A 19,564-nucleotide genomic window follows, 5' to 3' on the forward strand; every position below is an offset into this window, starting at 1 on the left:
GAGAAAAGCCGAGACGGAGAAAGAAAGCTATGATGTGATGATCACCACTCATTAAATCACCTTCCGCAACTCCTCTTCTTCCCTTCTCCTCTTCTCCCCCGGACCTTCGAATCCACTCCAAACAATCAATCAATCAACTCCCATCAATTACAATCCCACTTCGCTCATCCGCTCCATCTCCATCGCCATGCTCTCCCGCGTCCCCCGGGCTCTTCGACCCTCAGCCATCCGATCTCTCCGCGTTGGCCGCATCGCAGCTCCCGCAGCTGTCCACCCCCAGCCTCAATCCACGCCCCTCCGTCGAGGCTTCCACGCCTCCCCTTCGATCCGCAAGGGCCTCTACCCGGACTCCGCGGATCCTCCTGCCCCGAACCCGCAGTCGAGCAATGTCGCCGGCGCCGCCACCCACGTCACGGAGCCATCGCCGTTGACAGACGGTCAGTATCACGAGTATGCCGAACATTACCTGAACATGCTCCAGACGGAGGTGGAGAACACTCAGGAGGAAGGATCGGAGATGGAGGCGGAATATAGCGTGAGTACCTCCTCTACCAAGGATCTCGGAAGAGTGACGGGAGAGAATTTCTCCTCATTCATCTTTGTGTGCACATTTCAATGCAATGCGCTTCATCCTTCAGAAGCTAACCCAGGTATGATTCTATACAGGCCGGCGTCCTCAACATCGGTGTCCCCGGAGTAGGCACCTACGTCTTGAACAAGCAACCGCCCAACAAGCAGATCTGGCTGAGCTCGCCGATCTCCGGACCCAAGCGATACGACTGGGTGGTGGAGGGCGACCAGATGCACGAGAAGCAAGAGTCGAGACCTTTTGTCAACGGGCAATGGGTTTACCTGCGCGACGGGTCGAACCTGACTGATCTGTTGAACTCCGAGTTGACGCTGAAGATTCCCAAGGATGTCTACAGCGAGGAGTACTCATAAGTCGGGAGTCAGGGTCTATTCGCATTTTGATGACTGGTTGCCAGGCGATGGAATGCGACGAGGTGTCTTGATCTATCGGGATTTATGGAAACGATTTCGAAGGTGGAATATGTAGGATATAGGATGGGGGTCTTTGTGGTTCAATTTTATTGCGAGAAAGAGCAAGAGAAGTTCATAAATTTCGGCACCAGGGACTTTTTAGTCCTTCTGGATGCGCAGATATCATCAGAAGTAAATGTTACAATAATACTAGGCAGTGGACTGTCTATCTTCATTTTTGAAGTCTGCAGACGATGCAGTAAACCAGTCAATGTCCTTGGCAGATCCCCAAAGAGATTCAAATTCCAACATAGCACTAGCATCGTCAATCTGCCAATTCCCTCCGAAGCAAGCCCTCCATTCTTTCATAGTCCATGCGATGCGAGATGCCAGCCAGCCCAAGATAGGTTTCTAGTATCTCAGTAACGGCCATCTTGGTTGCTTGCCGACGGCGGGACAATATCGTCTTGATCCTCGGCTGCGAATGCGACTGCGACTCTTCCCTGGCGGAGGTAATATTCTCTCGCAGACAGCCAAGCAGTCTAGCGGCCGACGTTTCTTCAGCAGGCGATCAGAAGCGTGTTCTTCTCTCGTTTGACCTCCAGATAGATAGCGTTGCGCGAACGACAGTTTCAAGTGGAGGCCACATCGTTTGCGTGTATCAAGCCCCTACCAAAGTCCAACCCCGAAATCGAATCGTATCGTATCGTCTCTGTTGAATTAAGCCTGCACCGGCACTGCGCCAGCCGACCCGTTCTTATCGTCCTGGGCGAGATCGGACTATTACAGTCAAGAAAATATTAGAAAAGAGCACTTTCTAGACCCAATTTGTACAAAATGCTGGAGGGTTAACCTACCGGATCAAAAATCACACGAATCATCAGACTGCAGCTGGGACACACGGCGATCTCCTCACCGTCGCGCAGGTCGTCGATTGCGATCTCGAATCGGTCGCCACAGGGACACGGGTAGTGGTAGATTTGGATGGCAGGATCGAAGGTCATATCTTCGATTTCGATCTCGTCGTAGATGGAAAGGGCGTCGTCGGCCATTTTGAATATTTGATGTTTTTTTTTTTGGTATTTTTTGGATATTCTTGGTGGATAGAAAGGAGTATGCAGGAAGTCGAAGAACGATTGATCTTATCGGAAAACTTTTGGCGGGCGGGGTCAGGTGACTGCGGGGGTGGGATTGGCCGGGGCTCAAGCAATTTATACTCCGGAACTCCCTCTACCTAGAGTCGAGATGACGAAGAAACCATCCAGCCTTGAACGCTAAACAGAATTCTGAATACTACATAATGCATACAAATCTGGCCCCCTGTTTCTCTCCACAGGGAACAATAGCACTACAGTATTCACTATTTGAAAAATGGTGAATGGTATGTGAATATAGCTCGAGCACCACTATAACTACTTCACTTTCATACAATACTGATGCCTTCCCAGAGCCAACCACCCTGGTGGATCCGTACCTCACTATGATCAGCGATAGTTACGACATTATGCGTGACTTGCCACGAGGCTACCAGCTCCAGGTTCTTTCGACAGTCGCAGAACGCGGTGGAAGCCATCTATGACCAATTGGAGCACAACGACTGGCAAGGAAACCAATGGCTGGTTAACTTGGGTTTGTCCCAAGATGTCATTGACAGGCTGAGCAATGACCCTAGCTGCCTGTCGGACATCGCGTTTCGTTTCACGTGGATTGGGACAAAAGGACTTATCAAAGTAGTAGTCCCATCTATTCAACATAATTTTACCACATCGGGCTTGGTCCACTATATCGACCAGCAGTGCATTCTAATGGGAGTGCCAGACAATGATCTAGCTTGGGGGCGTACAGTCACGACACCAGGCACCGATACGACTCATGGGAAACAGCCGGACGGCTGTTTTTACCCCCCTAACCGCCAGCCTCTGGGTGGTCAGTTCAACGGCTGGCCGTCGATGGTTATCGAAACGGGTGTTTCGGAATCGTTGGCAAAGCTTCGTTGTGAGGCTACTTGGTGGTTCGAAAAGTCATCGGGTGACACTAGAACCGTCATTCTCATCTCAATCAAAGCAGCCACCAAGGAGATCAGGTTCGAGAAATGGCAGCTTATCTCTCCAAACGTTCCACGCCCTGTTACGAAGACGCTGGAAGTCATGGAAGACTACGTAAAACGCCTGACGCAGGGAAAGGATCATTACATGGATATGCTACGAGAATGGAGAATACGCAGAAGACGTTGGGAGCTTGACTATGTTAAGCGATACAAGGACATGGATGCCGCTGGCTGGTGGGACCGTCAAGGCCCAGTGTCGGACGAAGAAATCGAGAATCTGGAAAACCAAATCAATGCGAAAAACCTCCGCGACAGGTACTGAGGACTGGAGCTGCGGTATCACTGGCACCCTGGCAAAACCCGTGTCCAGCACGCCCTATCAATCGAAAACATTGGGACTATCTCTCGTGAACGCCTTTATTCGAGGACTGACCAATTTAACCCTCCGGACTACCCTACTTGCCCAAGTCGAGTCTTCGCACCTTATGAAGAAAGCCTATGGAGGGTTAATTTCTTTAGGAATTGGATGTTGGATCCAAGGTAGGTATACCTACTGTAGTTAGTAGGAGGGAAACTCAGTCTCTGTATAGATAGCCAGACTTGAGCTAGCTTTGGGATTAATCCCTGTATAGTAGATTTCATAAAAGAGCAACTACAAAATTAGAAGGAACTAATATAAGATCTGGGCCTAGAGGTATCTAGCTTATGTGAGGCGTGTATATGTATATCAGCTAATCACACATATCTGCCTGTATAGAGACTTCGGACTCTATAAAAATCATGCATTTAGAAGCTTTATGGAGCTGGGAAGCTTCGGTATCAGGCATCGTATCTACCCGTATAGCCACTTGTTGCAATGGAGTGGGCTACATCAGAGAATATGAATGAATGAATGAATCAATCAATCATGCTTTTTACTGTTTATTTCTTTCAATGTCTCTTTACGGAAAGTCTATATCCCATATTCTTTAGTAGAGAGTTTTCTAGTCCTGTGTGTACTTGCGATGAGAACCACAAATTCACAATTGATGACTTGACAACCAAATTCAACATTCCACTTCTGCATCCCATGAACCGTTTTAACTTGGCGACGACTATTCAGCGAGGACTCGGAGCCTCATGCTGACGCATATGCATCAACATTTCCTCAACCGCAAGGCCATCAGTCCGCATATCGAACCTGCTCCTGCACGGCTGAGAAGGCGGACCCGTTGGAATAAGCCGCTGGTTTTCAGGAAGATCCTCATAATACTCGTAGGCCAGGAAGTCCAGGCCATGGAAAAGCATTGCCCAGCACCGCCCGGACTCTATGTTTGTCCGCTCAAGGGCATCTTCAAGCTGCTTCAAGGCGGCGTCCAAATCCCCTCCGTCCTTCTTTGCCAGGGCCACGGTATGGTTGACCATCTTTCGATCGTCTAGGCGAAATCGTTGCAAACGAAGAATCCGGAAATCAGCGGTTCTGTGGTTGGAGTTGAGCTCGTAGACAGTCCTCCAGTTGTCGGCGACGGGGAAGTAGTGTTGCAGCATCGTCATTGCTAGTCCCTTCGTCCAGTTCCCGTCTGGTGTGTCGGTTTCGGCTCGTTCGAGGAGGACGTCGAATAGTGGCAAAGACGAGTAGATGATCATTGCTTGGATTTACGTTGACCATAGGGGTAAGAACTTGATCCGTTGACACTGAATATTGTGACTTGCTATTGCAGCAGTATTGTGAGATCAAAGGTCTCTTAAGTGGAAAACGCAGTAGTTCTAGGGTGGGTTGGCAAAGGGGCCGTGCTCATTTGCTCGGAATTGTTTGTCTGGGGCCTGTGAGTGGTCAAGTATCATCCCAAATATTCCTAAACGAACTATAAAAAAAAGGGTATCTCGAAACAATATAATCAAAACATCTACCCCCTCAATCTCTGGATCTCCGACCTCACCTCCTCGATCTCATCCATCAACGTCCCATACCGTCGCGCAATCTCCCTCATCGGTCCTGATCCCAAATGCGCCTTACTTCGGGTTCGGGCTGCAGGAGCCTCAGAATCCACATCCTCGTAGGCCTTGAGCTCCTCTAGAGCATGTTCCTGGCGCTCTTCCAGCCTTTCCCGAGTATCCTGCAGATGTTGTCGGTATCTGCCCAGTGCGACGACAGTCTCGGGCGTGTATATCGTCGCGGAAATATCCAATTTCATGACGCTGTGCCAGTCAGTTATCAGTCCGAGTCTATTTCCTAGATCATGGAACGATCCCAGGGCAATATCCGCCAGTCGCCTAGATTCGACATACCTCAGTTTTCCTTCCACGCCCTGCGCCACCGTAGCCAAATGCTCGGCCTTCGCCTTCGTGGCTCGCGCCAATGCGCCGTGTTTCGCGCGCTCCAGCAGCACCACGGTCCGTTCCATCACCGCCGCTCGCGCCGCCACAACCTCCGTGGCTGTCGCTGCCATGCGTGCTCGCGCCGCCGGAAGTTCTGATAACTGTATTTCTCGGAGTCTGCGAACTCGTTCGTCCAGCTGTGATGAGAGGAGAGGGACCCGAGTTACTGCGTGACGACCACGGGCCCGCGATCGTGTCGGCTCCGTCGGTTGTCCCGCGCTCGGGAGGTCACCTGTGTTCGCGATCTTCCGAAGGTTATGGAGGATGTTTGATAATGACTTCGAGAAATGTGGGGCGAGCACCGGTAGATTGGAGTAGAAGGCGTCGATGTCGGGTGCGAGAAGAGTCAGGGCATTTGCTGTGTCTCCGGGGTCGGTTTCGAGGTCTAGTTGGCGGGGTGAGGCGTCTAGATATAGCGATACAATGGCGACGGGGTCTCGGTCCTGTATTTGCAGATGTGGATAGTATCAGCGATGATCGAGAAATGTCTTCTCGCTTTGATATATCACTCGAATGGGCTCTTCTCACCTCATCTAGCACTCCGCTGTCGGGATCGAAAGCTAGCCTTCGGAGGGTCTGCTTCTTAATCTCCTTCTTCGCATTGCGAATGCGACAGTTCCTCAGCTCCTGTTCAAGTAGAACACTATCAGGTATGCATCATTGATAAAAGTTATGGGTTTGGTTCCAGTAGATTGGGGCGGTTCTTTCCCAGGCGTGGACGCACTTCGAGAGCTGCTTTTCGGGCTGGTTGCGCATCGTTGGCGCGGGTCGATCCATCCGGATGAAGGAGCTTCGTCGTTAGATGCTGATGAAGTCGTTTGAACTGGGGATTGCTTTCCAGAATGGCCGGGTCACAAGGTGGAATCATGTTGGAGTGCTCGGGAAGGAAGAAGATGGAGGGTTGAGGCGGATAAACAACGCTCGGCGTGGGTTGCTGCGTCACCGCCGAGTCGCTCGCCGATCCTTTCCGATGCTCAAGACTATAAAAAAGATGTACTCCATTCTAGGTCTGTCTACTAAAATCGGGATGTTTAAAAGTACAAAAGCTTCGGTTGTTCGCTTCCATTTTCACATTTCTTTCGTAATCATACATGCACTTGGTGCTATCGCAACCCTCTTCCCCGTCACCGAAACCGTCGATACGATCTCGCAGCAGCGAGAGAATCGCCTAACGCTACCCCCGATGTAAAGAAAAAGCAGTCAAGGCTTCGTCATCGCGGGTTCAGATGATTCCCCTTGCTGGGAGAGACAACGGCATATTCAAACAACTTCAAGTAACCCAAGGTATCACGTCCTCAAGGAATCCCATTCTGAACACCATGCCTTCTTGTAGGCAAGGGGAAAGAGGGGGTTGGGGATGGAATCAGGCAGCCAAACGAATAGGAAAGAACAGGCGGAGAAAGGCAGCTAAGCCACGCACAAGTCATAGGAAGATCAATGCTGTGTGCTGACGTGGGGAGGTTCACGAAGATCCGAAAACGCAGTCCCAAACGGAACGTGGGGATCCCAGACGCAACGTTAAGAACTTGAAGAAGATAAAAAGAAAAAGAAAAAGAAAAAGGCTATGTACAGAGATCTTCTGCGCCTGATGCGAGGACCAGACCATCTTCCAACACCAAGCGGGTCGCTAAAATAAAAAGAGAAAGGGCAAAACGAAAAGGAAACGGGAAACAAGAACAAAGGCAAGTGGTTCGTATGATAGCACAAGATAATAGTCACGGTGAGGATAGCCGGAGAATGCCTGATGGAGCAAAGACAGCGGACTCTCGGTTTTCTTCACCGAAGCACTACTCTGCCCGACTCTACTCCTCTTCACTCTCCTCGGAATCGTCGTCGGAGTCATCGCTACTTTCGTTGGCTTCGACGGAGGGCATCGGATCGGGCGAGCGTCCACCGCCACCCTCGAACCGGGACAAATTGCTCTGCAGCATGTTGATCTGAGCTTCCTGTTCATACTTGCTCATAGGTTTGTTCTTCTTGGGCTTAGGAGGCGCCGCATGAGCGTTGGCGTTGGTGGTGGCAGGAGCTGGCGGCGCTTCCTCTTCTTCCATGACGTGCGGCGCGTTCTTCTTCACGAACTTGAGTAGCATCAGAAGAACATCGTTGGGCAACTCATCAATATCAAGTTCAATTTCCGTCTCTTGGGTTCCCTGTTTGATGATGATTAGCGACGACGGACAGGCCAAAAAGGGAATAAAAGGAACGTCGACATACCTTGAGACTCGGAACGTTGCTCTGGATGATCTTGAGAGCCTCTTGCATCTTCTTGTCGGGAAGGCTACTGATGCCATTGGAGATAACCTGTTTCTCATTGTACGTGACCCAGCGTGGCTTTTCGGGCTTGGAAATCTTCGAGCTGCTGCTCTTCTTGTCCTTCTTGACTGGGTTGGCAGAGGCGGGCTTCTTGCCCTCCTTCTTGCTGGCAGACTTCGACTTGGTTGTCCCGACCTTCTTCGATCCAGGCGGGGTTTTCTTTTTCTTCTGAGTGATGGCTTCTACTTGACGAGACATCTCCTCAATCTGCTTCTGCAACAGGCCTAGTTTTTCATTGTCGGACTCGCTTTCCTCGGCTTCCTCTTCGCTCTCCTCGGAAGAAGCAGCGCTGTGATGCTCGGGGTGCGGCTCGTGGGCCTCCAAGTAGCGCGCTTTTTGCGCCCACTTCTCATTGAAAACTTCCTGGAATTTCTGGCCGGCCAAATAGGTAGGATCCCCCACGATGTTGAATTTGAAGCAATTCTTGAAGATTAGGCGCATATCAGCCTCGAACTCCTTCGAATTCTCATACTGACCCGTTTTGAGCTTGGACTGCACGGTCGACAAATCCATTGGCTTCTTGATGATGTTGTGGTATGTCGGGATGTTCAAGGCAACTGGATCCACGGGCCAGTAAAATGGCAGCGCGTAGTTATAATGCCTAGGCTTATGCAGATCATCCAGCAGCTCCTGGCAGAACCGAAGCTCCCACTGATACTTCTTCTTCTTTGGCTTCGTTGAGTAAGGAAGATCTCGTTTAGGAGGGTGGATGGATCGCTTAGGCCGTCCGTCCACGGTGGTAGAATCGCGACGGATGAGCGGCAGGCCTTCCGGTCCAAGGGCAAAGGTGGTGGCTTGGGGCGAGTTGCCAGTCGCACGCGCAGTGGGGGTGTGTCCGATACTTGTTCGTGGCTCCCTGCGAGCGGCCGAGGTCTTTTGAGAGGACTTTTGAGAGGCCTTTTTGGGCTTCTTCTCCTCCACCTCGTCCGGCTTAGGCAGGTTAACCAGTTGCTTATCAAACGCAGCCTTGAGCCTCTGACCCTCTTGCGAGACCACGTGATCAGCACCGTTGAAGGTCAACGCATTTTGGACCATCAGAGCGAAGTCATCAACAACCGCCTGCGCTGACTTGTACTCATTGTCCTTCAGCTTGCGCTCGATGGTTCCAAGATCCATGGGTTTCTTAATGAACTGGGGGTAATGGGGGATGTTCAGCTTGATAGGATCAACAGGCTCCCTGTAGAAACGCGCGTCGTTCGTACGCTTAAGGGTCTGGATGCCTTTCAGGAGAAATTTGTGCTGGACCTTGGTCATGCTGGTCTCTCCGTTCGCCTTTGCTTGCGCAGGGCCTTCGGTTGCAGGCGTAGGCGGCTCCGGGGCTTTGAATTCCACCGGTGCTGACCCTTCGCCCCCAATCTTGGTACGTTTTGCAGCTGGCTCATCGGCGGGGTCTGGCTCGCGCTCCCGCGACACCTTCGTCGGAGAGACCGGAGCATCCGGCGCGTCTTTCATCTCCTGATCTGTAGTCTGCAGTGGGGGTACAGACGGCGCATTGCTGGCAGGAGCATCATTCGATGCGCTGTCAGGTTTGGCACTGGTAGGAGGATGATGAGGAAGTTCAGTTTTCACCGAAGGGGATTCTTGCGGCTGCTGCGATTTTCCTTCGCCACTGGTACCAGACGAGGGTTCTTCTGCCGATGGCTTCGCAGCATCCTGGACGGGCTGGGGGTCACTGGGGATAGGCTTGTCTGCGCCGGTGCCGTTGGTAGGCTCTTGCGCGGTCGGTCCACTTGAAGTAGGGTTGTCTCCGACTGTTTCTTTGGTGTTCTCATCGGTCGCAGCAGAATCCATGTTCGAAGGTTTAGCTGCTTCAGATGATGCGGGTTGTTGAGGCGAGGCATCAACAGGGGTGCGAGCCGGGGACTTGGGAGGCGATGCTGCATCGGCACCGTTGGCGGGGGTCTTCTGATCTGCGCCATGGCCATTCACTGCGGCAGGCTTTGGTGACGTGGGCTCGCTTGTCCCATTCACTGACGCGTCTGGTTTGGCATCGGGAGCGGGACTTTTCACACTGAAATAAGAGACAAGCCAAGTCAGTGACCTCTCATCATAAGACCCAAACAAAACCGAGAGTGAAAAAAAAAAGAGAGAGAGAGAAAGCACATACCCTGCGGGACCACCATCAGAGACGCCATTTGGCGACGGCGGCAGTTGAGGCTTCTCCTCCTTGATAACAGAAGGGGCCTCGGGAGGCGGCGTCGCCATTTGAGGTCGCGAATTATGACGCCCGCGTTGGGGACCGGAATACAAAAAGATCTAACAAGCAACGGAGCAGGTGACAGCTGGACTGAGTTATCGGAGAGGTTTAGAAGAGCGACAACAAAAAATAAACTGAATGAGTAATCTCTGCGCTATCACAGACTAAAATGAATCGAATTTCGGGAACCGTCGCGCAGCAAAAAGAAACAGTCCCTGATTAGATGACAGATGAAGCAACAGTAACGCTGTTGTCTTGGCAGTGGAAGGGCTGCGACACCGCGACGTTAGAAAGATACAGGAAAGAGAGAGAATTAGCGCAGGTCGGAAGTGGAGAATGCGACAGGAAGCAGGAATTTATATTGCCAAGAGGCGGGAGCCTAGGTCGGGGTCACGTGGGCGGCGAGGCGGTGACTCAGCGGGCAAAAGGTCGAAAGCGGGAGATTCCGAGAAAGAGAAAAAATGAAAATGAAAAAGAGTTGCGGTGGAGAGATAAAAGGTTGGTCAGGTGATCCGGGTGAGGAAGCTGCGAGAATCCCCACACGTGCCGGAGTGGGTGCCTGAGGCCGGGAAAATTACACAACCTGGTTTGAAAGGGGGGACCCAAAAAAAAAAACAGAGGGGATTTAATTAGAAAAGAAAAAAAATGGAAAGGGAAAAAACAGGGAATAAAAAATAAAAATAAGAGAGCAGCTGCAGTAGTGGCCGGGATAGAAGGGTGGATTTAAGAGCGCGACGCGAACTAAAACGCGTGAAATCAAGGTCCAGGGGGAATGGACACGGTCGGTGTGGACAAGGGCGGTCAGTGGTAAGGAAAGGGGTAAAAGGCGTGACCGGCGCGCAGCTCTCAGCTCAGCTCCAGAAACAGAGACTGAGGAAATCGGAGGGGGTGCTAGAATCCTTAAGTACGAACGGCCGCGTCGCGCTCGTCCGCCCTCTCCCGCTAACTCCATCGGCCGCGCTAATCCCAATCGTTCTAGTTCAGGCCATTTAGCAGCCGCTGATTGGCCCGACGATGACGCGTTCTACAAGTCCCGCCTGGTGATTGGATAGCGGCATCCATGGTGCGGATACTTCGTCCCAGAAGTCTTTGGTCGGGAACATCTTTGGAAAAGGGAAAAAAAAAAAAAAAAAAAGCTGTACCTTTCAGCTTGGTAAGTTGGTAACAACAACAACATTTGGCACCAGCCTTGTAACCACGGAATAAAATAGAAAAAAATAAAATAAAATAAAATAGAACAAAACAAGATAATCTGGATCGAGGTATTAAATAAATCATCTCCACTGTCCACGGGTGGGTCTACCAGAGCACGGCACCGCCAGCAAGATTGTACTCATGATGGTGACACTTGGGTGAGATCAGATATGACATACCCAAAGGAAAAAAAGAAAAAAGGGAAAAAAAAAATCAATTTGTTAGGCATTCATTGCGGTCGGTCGGTATAGACCGGGCGGTATCATTTGGTCCGGTTGGATTGCTACACACCCGATCCCGGAAGTAGTGATCTGCTGACCGGCGGAAGCCCCAGGGTTCAAGCCCTGAACCCTCTCCTTGCAGCGCAATAGGACTAGCGCCGAGACCGACGCAACCGCTCCACCGCCCAGTCTATACGACGCATAGTTGTTCAGGTAAACAGAAGGCTCCAGCCTCGTCGTTCCGCTTAATTTGGTCTGTTTTAATAGTTGTCTGTTTGCGATTACAGGGGCCGTGGGTTTGGTGGAATGCTACTTGTTGTACAAGTCAATAAGCATCATGGATAACCCACAGGTGGCGCCTGTTGCATCCCTTGTTTGTTGGTCTCAGGAGAACTATATATATCAACACTACGGCCAAATCGAACGTGTCTCGCCCACCCTGATGACTCCTCGCTTTGCAAGGCAATGAAACATGTACACACCGTTTGAGAGCCGGATTTCCTCCCCTTCGGTGGGTCTGCGTTAAAAGTCCAGCGCGAGGGAATGCGCACTCCGTAGTCACCAGGACCGTTAGGCCACCGCAGTACAGGAGAGCAGTGATGTTAGGCAACAAATTCTTCCAAGTCTGGTAGAGTGCCGGAGTATCAACAATCAACAATAGCTAAGAGACTTCAAAACAAACGGCGCTGGTATCCCGCGCCTTATCTTGCACAAAATGAAGGTACAAGAAAACAGCGTAGAAAAAGCCAAGAAAAAAGAAAAGAAAAGGGCGGTTGTACGAAGTAACGAGAAGATGTTTCGGAGATATGAACAGGACAGGCGACGAATCAGATGGACAAAGTTCTAGAACCATGCCTGCAAGTCGAACAGCCTCCCCATCATTGGAGATTCAGCTGTCGGCAGGCGATCATACCGAGGTCACGGCGGTGTCGTTGTCCGATCAGAGCCAGTCCGCACCCGAGGGATTCGAACGGAGATGCCGAGAACAAACGGCCTCGAGGACGGGAAGCCGCGTCCTAGTACTCGAGGGTAGGGAAGAAGAGAGAACTGCGTAGGTAGTTATTCCGTAAGTCTTTACGGAGTACAAGAGAAGGCAAGACAATTAGATAAGACGCCGGAGCGGAAGTTCATAGCGGCTAGTCCCAAACAGGCCAAGCGCATCTGCCGGCTTCTACAGAACTTTTTTTTCAACACCGCCCAAGAGTCCAGCGACGGACTGCAGCTCAACTTGCTCCTACCTGTTGTTGCTCCTAGTCGAATCCGGACTAGATTTCTCCTGTTTCCACCCGAGAGCGCTGTTTTCTCGGCCACGAAACTTTTTCGATTCATCCCATTTCGCCTGTGAAATCCGTCGAAAATGGGGAAGAGAACGTCTCGTCCGCCCGCTACGAAAACTTCCTCCGCCGCGGTTTCCGGCAGCTCCAACGCGGGGAATAAGTCTTCGATCCTACGGGCATCCTTTGCGCCGTCGGACTATCAATTGGCGCTTTTCGCTTCGGTAATCCAGGGTCTGGAGGGCCACCACATTCGAATTCACGACACAAATACCGGCCGGTTACAGTGTGAGCACGTCCTGGGCCCGCGGGAGACGGTGACTTCCCTGGACTGGGGCTATTATCAGAGCAAGCCAAAGGAACAGCCCAAGAAGAAGAGAAAGCGCCACTCCGGCGCCAATGGTGGCGCTGATGGATTCGACCAGGGCGACGTAGTCGTTGCGTTTGGTACAAGCGCTTCCGACATCCGGTTTTACTCCCCGACGGAGGACAAGATCGTGGGAACTCTATCAGGCGGACACGATAAAGGGGTGAAGGATTTCAAGTTCACCTTCAACCGACCCGGTCAGGAGGGATGGAGTATCGGCGGAGACAACAAACTCGTACAATGGGATCTGCGTACTGGGAAACCCACGAAGTGAGTTCCTCCTTGGTTGTCTAAGCCTCCGGTTTGCACAGCCCGCCCGTTTAGCTAACAAGGATACTTATTTCAGGACGATCCCCATGCCCTCATCATCGGTGCTCTCCGGTCTTTCGCGCCCGCTCCCTTCTAACCCGCCCGTTATCTGTGCATCCGAGAAACCGTACATTGTCGACGTGGAAAATGATGTGCCTCCCACTTCCTTCTCGGACATGCGCAATCCGATCCAGAATATCCTCACCTCTTCTACAGAATCCGCAGCCGCAGGACTATTCCTGGCGTCCGATAACGACCGGTTCCTCAACATCTATGATCCCCAGAGCCAGAAACTCCTCATGAACCTCGTCGCCGACAACGAAGTGTCCTCGCTATCCTTGTACAACGGCGCAGAAAAGGATGATGCTGATGCGTCTCTCGAGAAACAAGTCCTGGCCGTTGTCACCGAGGATGGCACCATCGAACTCTTCACAAGACCATTCGTGAAGCCCAACGAGGCGCAGAGCTCCAAGGCCTCCAGTTTGAAGGCGAAACGTCAGCTTGCCACCAAGCGAGCCGAGTCCTCCATCAAGCTCGTTCGTTCCGAAGGCTCGAATGCGCTTGCTTCCGTGGTCCAGGTGCAATTCCAGGGCTCCGACCTGATTGTCGCCTGTGCCGAAGGAGGTGCCATTCCAGTTTTCGAGCGAATCAAGTGGCTCAACGAGGAGACGGACGAGCTGGCGTTTGTCGGTACGAAGACGATTGCCAAGACCCAATCTGCCCATATCCTTGGATCGGTGACTACCAACGGGGCCAAGAGCGCTCGCGAGACCCAGGTTGACGAGACCAAGGCGGGCGTGGAACAGGGAGCCTTTGCGGAGGACGATATCGAAATGGAAGACTCGAAAGAGGATGCAGCTTCTGTCGCTGACAGCGAGGAGGAGGATTCAGACGATGATGTTCAACAGCCCGAGAAATCCACGAAGGTGGCCCAGAAGCAGAAGGAGGGGGCCGACAGCGACGTTGATATGGACAACGCCCAAGGATCGGACCAGGAAGATGAGGAGGAAGAAACAGGAGAACCATCCTTCGGCGAGCTTATGCGGGCCCACACTGCGGGCGAGATCGATGTCGAAGCCGAGCTGGAGGATGGAGTGCGCATCGGGTCTCTCGTCCCCGGCAAGCCCAGCGCCGCCATTCAGCCAGTCCCCACGGGAGTCTCGTTATCCACCGTCCTGTCGCAGTCCCTCAAAACCAACGACAACTCCATGCTGGAGTCATGCTTCCACACCGGCGACGTTTCCATTATCCGAACCACCATCCAGCGACTCGAGTCGTCTCTTGCTGCTACTCTTCTCCAGAAACTGGCGGAGCGCATTTCCTCCCGCCCCGGCCGATACGGACACCTCTTGGTGTGGGTGCAATGGACGTGTGTTGCCCACGGAGGCGCGCTCGCCGGCAAAACGGACCTTCTCAAGCGGATGGCGACCCTTTTCAAGGTCATGGACCAGCGCTCCTCCAGCCTCCCGTCGTTGCTCTTGCTCAAGGGCAAGCTTGACATGCTGGATGCGCAACTGGGATTGAGAAAATCCATCCGCAGCGGGGCTGAGGACATGGACAGCGAAGATGAAGACAACATCATCTACGTCGAGGGTCAGGAAGAAGAGGAGGACAGCGACGCCGAGAACAAGCACAACGCCACACCACGGACCAAGTTGATCCGCGACCAAACGTTCGACGAGGACGAATCGATGGTGAACGGCGTGCACTCGGGTATCGACGATTCCGACAACGAGGAGGATGAAGACGAAGAGGACGAGAACGAGGACGTGCTGGATGTCGAGGCCGAAGAATCCGCCGGCTCGTCGGACGCCGAGGAGTCGCCGGACGAGGACGAGGACGATGAAGATGCCGAGAGCGTCGGATCGATGGCGGACTTCATTGCGGACACCGAGGACGAGGCGTCGGACGACGAAGGGGCCGCCTTATCTCAACAACCGCCGTCTAAGAAGGCGAAGTTGGGAGGAAAGGGGAAGAACAAGGCCAGGACATAGATTAGAGCAATGTTTATACCCTGATCTTTCTCCGCTTTGGTTTTGTTTCTTGTGTCTTTTTTGGCTTTTTGATCACCTCATTTCCTGATCTCTTATTTCTCTCATTGTCAATCTGGATTTCTACAAAAGTAAGGAATACATTATTCATTCTTGTGTTTTTATTTTCTATCTCTGTCGGTGTTTCTCCCCAATTTAGACCGGGACTCTTTTTTCATTTCCCTTTTTTTACTTGTCGTCCTGCTCGAACCAATCTACCTGCTCTCTGCACCTACTTGTACTGTACTCATGCTTGCATCCGCTCCGGATCCACCTATCTATATAGTGATCCTAATCAACCAACCAATCAAGCCAATGAACTCACTCACCACTTCTGCTCCTCCTTACACCCACCCCCATGCAGTACGCGATGCCCCGGGACCGCCGCCAACGGCACTTCCACCGCCACCGTCTCCTCGTCAGACGGATAATCCGTCAAATGCCCGTCGCTCCTATCCGGCGTGTCCAGCGCCAGGATAGCGCCGTATTTCCCGCCCCGGATATACGCCTCCTCGGGGGAATGCGGCAGGGCGATGTGCGCGAGCCCTGAGAGGAAAATCACCCATCTACCGCGTAGCATGTGAGTTAGTTTGGGATCCAACGCAGAGGGAACCATGCGCAAAAGACTGAGGCGGGGTTTAGGGGAGGGGAGGGGGGCCATGGATATCACTATCACATACTGCGCAGTGGGCGCATTATGCAGCCCATTATCAGTCCGCGGCTGGATGACCATATACGAGACATTACTGCCACCCGCGGCGGGGCCCATGGCCTGCAGCATGTTCTGTTCCGTGCCGGGTTGCGTGGAATGCGCGAAGCCAGGGGTCAGGGCCCAGCATTCCAGGGTGGATTGGTTGTTGTGGGCGCCGATGACGGTGATGTTCAGCGTGTTGGTGGAGTTAGTGGACGCTGCGGCGGTGGTGCCTGTGAGAGCGAGGGCGGAGGTGAGGAGGGTGTGGAGGGAGACCATCTTGAATAGTGTGGAATAATTGGTTATTCGTGCTTTGATGTATATGGGGCTGTTTATCGGTTAGGGTTGAGAGATTGGGTTGTGTTTATGGAAGAGAGTAGCATGGGCGTATCAATGGTGGCTGGGGAAGGAGTTAAGGAAGGGAGAAAAAGTAACCATGTCTGAGCTTCAGGGAATACTCCGTATGCTTGAGACCTCGAGCATAGAACCGATCTGCGACCAGACTAGTGGGATTTATTGGAATCGGAGAATTGCCTGGCTGCCACTATTGGCGATCCAAGTTCCGCCGGTCTCCATGCGACGGACGATCATCTGGATAGCGCGGAACTATACCGGGCCATCGTTGCATAGAATCGTGAAGAACTTTGTACCTTTTCTATTCTATCCTGGTGGAGGAATATTAATACCGATGATTATAGACAACGCAGTCACTTCACACTTCCCTCGAAAGTTGTGATAATAATAAGACACTCTACCGGATGATCTCGCGGCCTGGCTTTTCTGATCCTTCCAGCCCGTCGAAAATTCCGTTCTCTCCATAGGGCTCCGAGACTGCGGCTGGTCGTCTCGTTGTGTTGCTCCAGACCTCGTGGAATTTCACGCTTTCGTCGCTGGATGCCACGATGATACATCCCTCTTCCATCGTACGTGAACACCACAGGCCCCCTTCCTTCGCTCGAGGTCGCACGGCCGTCCGTTGACCGGTCTGCGCACAACGGGCTTTTCGTGCCCCTCGCTTGGACCGACGGCCTTGTCCTTTCGATGCCGAGGAGTCCTTGGAGCTTTCGAGTCCCCCGAATGGTCGAAGAGGGGGACGGCCAGGGTAGCTAACTGCACAGAGAGCTCGACCGCAATCACCATGGGGTCCATTCTCCGGCCCATCCCAGCTGCTTCCATGCGGCCCCCAGGGAATTGCCGCGATCTGTTCGCAACTTGGCCACGCAAATACAGCGATTCGGAACGGATGCTCGGGTTGGGCAAACCCAAAGGTTGCAGCCAGTTCTTGGCGGGTTTGGCTCCAGATAAGACTCGTCACCTGAGCAAATACATTAATAGTAGCCAGACATGCCCCGGACGGTGCGTGATAGAAATGAATGGCTCGGTCGTTGGAGCCGCCGCCGGTGGCTAATAGAGATGGCTTCCAGGGTGCGAATGCCATCGCCTTCACCGCTGCCGAGTGAACTAGCCTATGCTTCTGTCGATTGGGCCCGACCTTTGTTGTACGGTACTGCCCAGTGACAACGGACCCGGTGAAACTGAGGACGGAGGCCGACAAGGGTTCGGATTGGGGAGAAAGGGCCCATGCTGGAAGCAAGTGACTGACGAGGGGGTATCTGACCGAAAGGTGCTGACCGGCCTCTGAAGACGACGAAGGAAAGACGCCTGGTATGTCCGCAGTGATTCCCAAATCTCGCGCGGGCATGATCTCATGGAGGTCAAAGACCAGGCAGACATTGTCATTGCCACCAGTTGCCATGGTATTCCCATCCGGCGACCAAGTGATACCGCAGACTTGCTGTGTGTGAGCGGCAATTTTCGCAAGCAAGACCATCGTTCCCGGCCAGTGGTAATGGTCCCGCGTGTGTTTCTCTGGCCACTCAACTGAGTAATACCAGATGGTGCCAGCGTCGTCACCCACGGCTAGGTCTTCTGTATCCACCTCGAAACCTCGGAATCGCTCCGACAGCCGGCGCGTTTTGGTCTGCTTGAATGCTAGGCAGGTGATCATATCCGGGTGGCTAATCTCAAACCGAACTTCGTCGTCAAATGTACTCCATAGGCATAGTGCCCCCGAATGCCGACCAACGGCCAGGATGCTTTTACAGCCATTCTCAGAGGAGAAGGCCAACGAGGTCACATAATTTGACGGGTGCTGAACTAGGAAGGGTGGATTCTGCACACCATGGGCTTCGGACCAGAGATAGACACGATGGTTTAGACTAACTGCAAGAGACCCAGTTGTCGAAGAATACGCCAGAGTGGTGCAATAGAAATCATCACGCAGGTAAGGTGCATCTAAAATGCGGAACGGACGAGTCGGAACTACCCTCGGTTTGGCCCCTCTCGATGCGTCTATCGTCCCTGAAACCCAGCATTGTTAGCGCGTTGCGACCAATACCAGATATTAATAACCGCAAATAAACAGACATGATGAATAGCTTGAGTGTCCTGGCTGAGTGCAACCAAGAAAGATTTGCCAAATCAGAGATACAACGTGAAGCATGTGCCGTTGATAGTCAGCTTTCCCGAAGCAAATATTTGGAACCTACAATTTTCTATTCCTGCTTTGCTCCAAGCATTGTCTTTCCAAGCCAGAGGACTTTGCGTGGACTTCCGAAAAGGCCAGGGTTTGCTCTGTTTAAGCAGTCTTGTCGTTGGGTCAATATCTAACGCAAGTGCCACTCTCGACTCATGCTTCTTTTTGTCATCAGAAGGTGCACGGTGAGGCATGAATTGCGCGTTGAACATAGGAGCATTTGATCTGCTTGAAAGAACCCGCGAACGGGCAAAGTCCGGTATGGGCTGTTGCCCAACCGCAGCAAAACTCCCACCGACCTGCCACACGGCTCCATTGCTTACTTGTCTGGAAGAAGGGTTCCCTGATTCGTGGCGGCTTGCGGGCATAATCGCGGAAGCATTCACAAGATGCGGGCCATAACGGATGTTATTCATTCGACTCGAAACGATACGCCGTCTGCTCATTAGACTTCTGCGCCGCACGGGCATAAAAGGGTCATCTCCTGGTAAGCGATGCCGCAGGAGTCTCTCTTCAGAAGATAATTCCTGGGGAGTTTTGCCTACACGAAACGGTGACGACGGAGAGTTTATAAATTCGCGATCGGGAATAAACCTGTCCGGTGAGATCGGACTATCTTGACCCCTAGCTGCCGCATTGGCAACTGCACTTTTTCTGCACTTGGCTCGCTGTTTTCTCGTCGGGGTCTGTACGGTAAGAGGATCATGTCTAGCTTTTGGTGGAGCTGGTGGGTTATCACCGGACCGTCCTTCGTTGCTCTTCAATGGGGGCGGTAGAATTGACTTGTTGATGTTCACATCGGATAGATAAGGAAACTTGATACTGATATCATCTTTGGAGCGAGCGTGATGCCTTGCCAGGGGAGGGGGAGTTAAAGCAATATCGAAAGACGCCTCGGAATCATCGTCTTCGGAAGTGCCAGAGAAGAGCCCCGGAGGCGAAAGGCTACCAGCTGACGACGAATCGGATGACCGCAAGGAACGCCATCCTGGGTATATCATCACTGGACCAGGATCCAGTTTCGGCTATAGAATAAGACAAGGAGC

At 52.4% G+C, this 19,564-nt stretch overlaps 9 protein-coding genes across 9 annotated transcripts; 3 read left to right on the plus strand and 6 right to left on the minus strand.

Moving 5' to 3' along the window:
- Positions 1 to 59: 59 nt before the first annotated feature.
- Positions 60 to 1,190, plus strand: P170DRAFT_460944 (frataxin family protein). Its single transcript, XM_024851989.1, has 2 exons — positions 60 to 535; positions 667 to 1,190. Exons 1-2 carry the CDS (start codon positions 188 to 190, stop codon positions 940 to 942), a joined length of 624 nt encoding a protein of 207 aa, XP_024710277.1. The 5' UTR covers positions 60 to 187; the 3' UTR covers positions 943 to 1,190.
- A 511-nt stretch (positions 1,191 to 1,701) lies between these two features.
- Positions 1,702 to 2,033, minus strand: dph3 (CSL family zinc fnger-containing protein; the record flags this gene model as incomplete). The annotated part of the gene is made up of 2 exons (XM_024852753.1): positions 1,702 to 1,761; positions 1,839 to 2,033. 2 exons carry the CDS (start codon positions 2,031 to 2,033, stop codon positions 1,702 to 1,704), a joined length of 255 nt encoding a protein of 84 aa, XP_024710278.1.
- Positions 2,034 to 2,247: 214 nt separating this feature from the next.
- Positions 2,248 to 3,350, plus strand: P170DRAFT_460945 (uncharacterized protein; the record flags this gene model as incomplete). Its single annotated transcript, XM_024851990.1, has 2 exons — positions 2,248 to 2,362; positions 2,476 to 3,350. The coding sequence occupies exons 1-2, from the start codon at positions 2,353 to 2,355 to the stop codon at positions 3,348 to 3,350; spliced, it is 885 nt and encodes a 294-aa protein (XP_024710279.1). The 5' UTR covers positions 2,248 to 2,352.
- Positions 3,351 to 4,004: 654 nt separating this feature from the next.
- P170DRAFT_505611 (uncharacterized protein) lies at positions 4,005 to 4,718 on the minus strand. The gene has a single exon (XM_024854303.1). It carries the CDS (start codon positions 4,652 to 4,654, stop codon positions 4,127 to 4,129), a length of 528 nt encoding a protein of 175 aa, XP_024710280.1. The 5' UTR covers positions 4,655 to 4,718; the 3' UTR covers positions 4,005 to 4,126.
- Positions 4,719 to 4,826: 108 nt separating this feature from the next.
- On the minus strand, positions 4,827 to 6,254 carry P170DRAFT_505612 (uncharacterized protein; the record flags this gene model as incomplete). The annotated part of the gene is made up of 4 exons (XM_024854304.1): positions 4,827 to 5,206; positions 5,297 to 5,829; positions 5,915 to 6,013; positions 6,111 to 6,254. 4 exons carry the CDS (start codon positions 6,252 to 6,254, stop codon positions 4,915 to 4,917), a joined length of 1,068 nt encoding a protein of 355 aa, XP_024710281.1. The 3' UTR covers positions 4,827 to 4,914.
- A 934-nt stretch (positions 6,255 to 7,188) lies between these two features.
- On the minus strand, positions 7,189 to 9,904 carry P170DRAFT_442914 (putative transcription regulator BDF1; the record flags this gene model as incomplete). Its single annotated transcript, XM_024850497.1, has 4 exons — positions 7,189 to 7,536; positions 7,601 to 8,555; positions 8,586 to 9,710; positions 9,807 to 9,904. 4 exons carry the CDS (start codon positions 9,902 to 9,904, stop codon positions 7,189 to 7,191), a joined length of 2,526 nt encoding a protein of 841 aa, XP_024710282.1.
- A 2,621-nt stretch (positions 9,905 to 12,525) lies between these two features.
- P170DRAFT_374395 (WD40 repeat and Utp12 domain-containing protein) lies at positions 12,526 to 15,595 on the plus strand. Its single transcript, XM_024845286.1, has 2 exons — positions 12,526 to 13,222; positions 13,299 to 15,595. The coding sequence occupies exons 1-2, from the start codon at positions 12,669 to 12,671 to the stop codon at positions 15,253 to 15,255; spliced, it is 2,511 nt and encodes an 836-aa protein (XP_024710283.1). The 5' UTR covers positions 12,526 to 12,668; the 3' UTR covers positions 15,256 to 15,595.
- A 21-nt stretch (positions 15,596 to 15,616) lies between these two features.
- On the minus strand, positions 15,617 to 16,261 carry P170DRAFT_470409 (uncharacterized protein; the record flags this gene model as incomplete). The annotated part of the gene is made up of 2 exons (XM_024852754.1): positions 15,617 to 15,857; positions 15,972 to 16,261. The coding sequence occupies 2 exons, from the start codon at positions 16,259 to 16,261 to the stop codon at positions 15,617 to 15,619; spliced, it is 531 nt and encodes a 176-aa protein (XP_024710284.1).
- Positions 16,262 to 16,733: 472 nt separating this feature from the next.
- On the minus strand, positions 16,734 to 18,886 carry P170DRAFT_398779 (WD40 repeat domain-containing protein; the record flags this gene model as incomplete). Its single annotated transcript, XM_024846245.1, has 2 exons — positions 16,734 to 18,343; positions 18,532 to 18,886. The coding sequence occupies 2 exons, from the start codon at positions 18,884 to 18,886 to the stop codon at positions 16,734 to 16,736; spliced, it is 1,965 nt and encodes a 654-aa protein (XP_024710285.1).
- Positions 18,887 to 19,564: the final 678 nt, after the last annotated feature.

Source organism: Aspergillus steynii (assembly GCF_002849105.1).
Source record: "Aspergillus steynii IBT 23096 chromosome Unknown P170scaffold_1, whole genome shotgun sequence".
Lineage (NCBI taxonomy): Eukaryota > Fungi > Ascomycota > Eurotiomycetes > Eurotiales > Aspergillaceae > Aspergillus > Aspergillus steynii.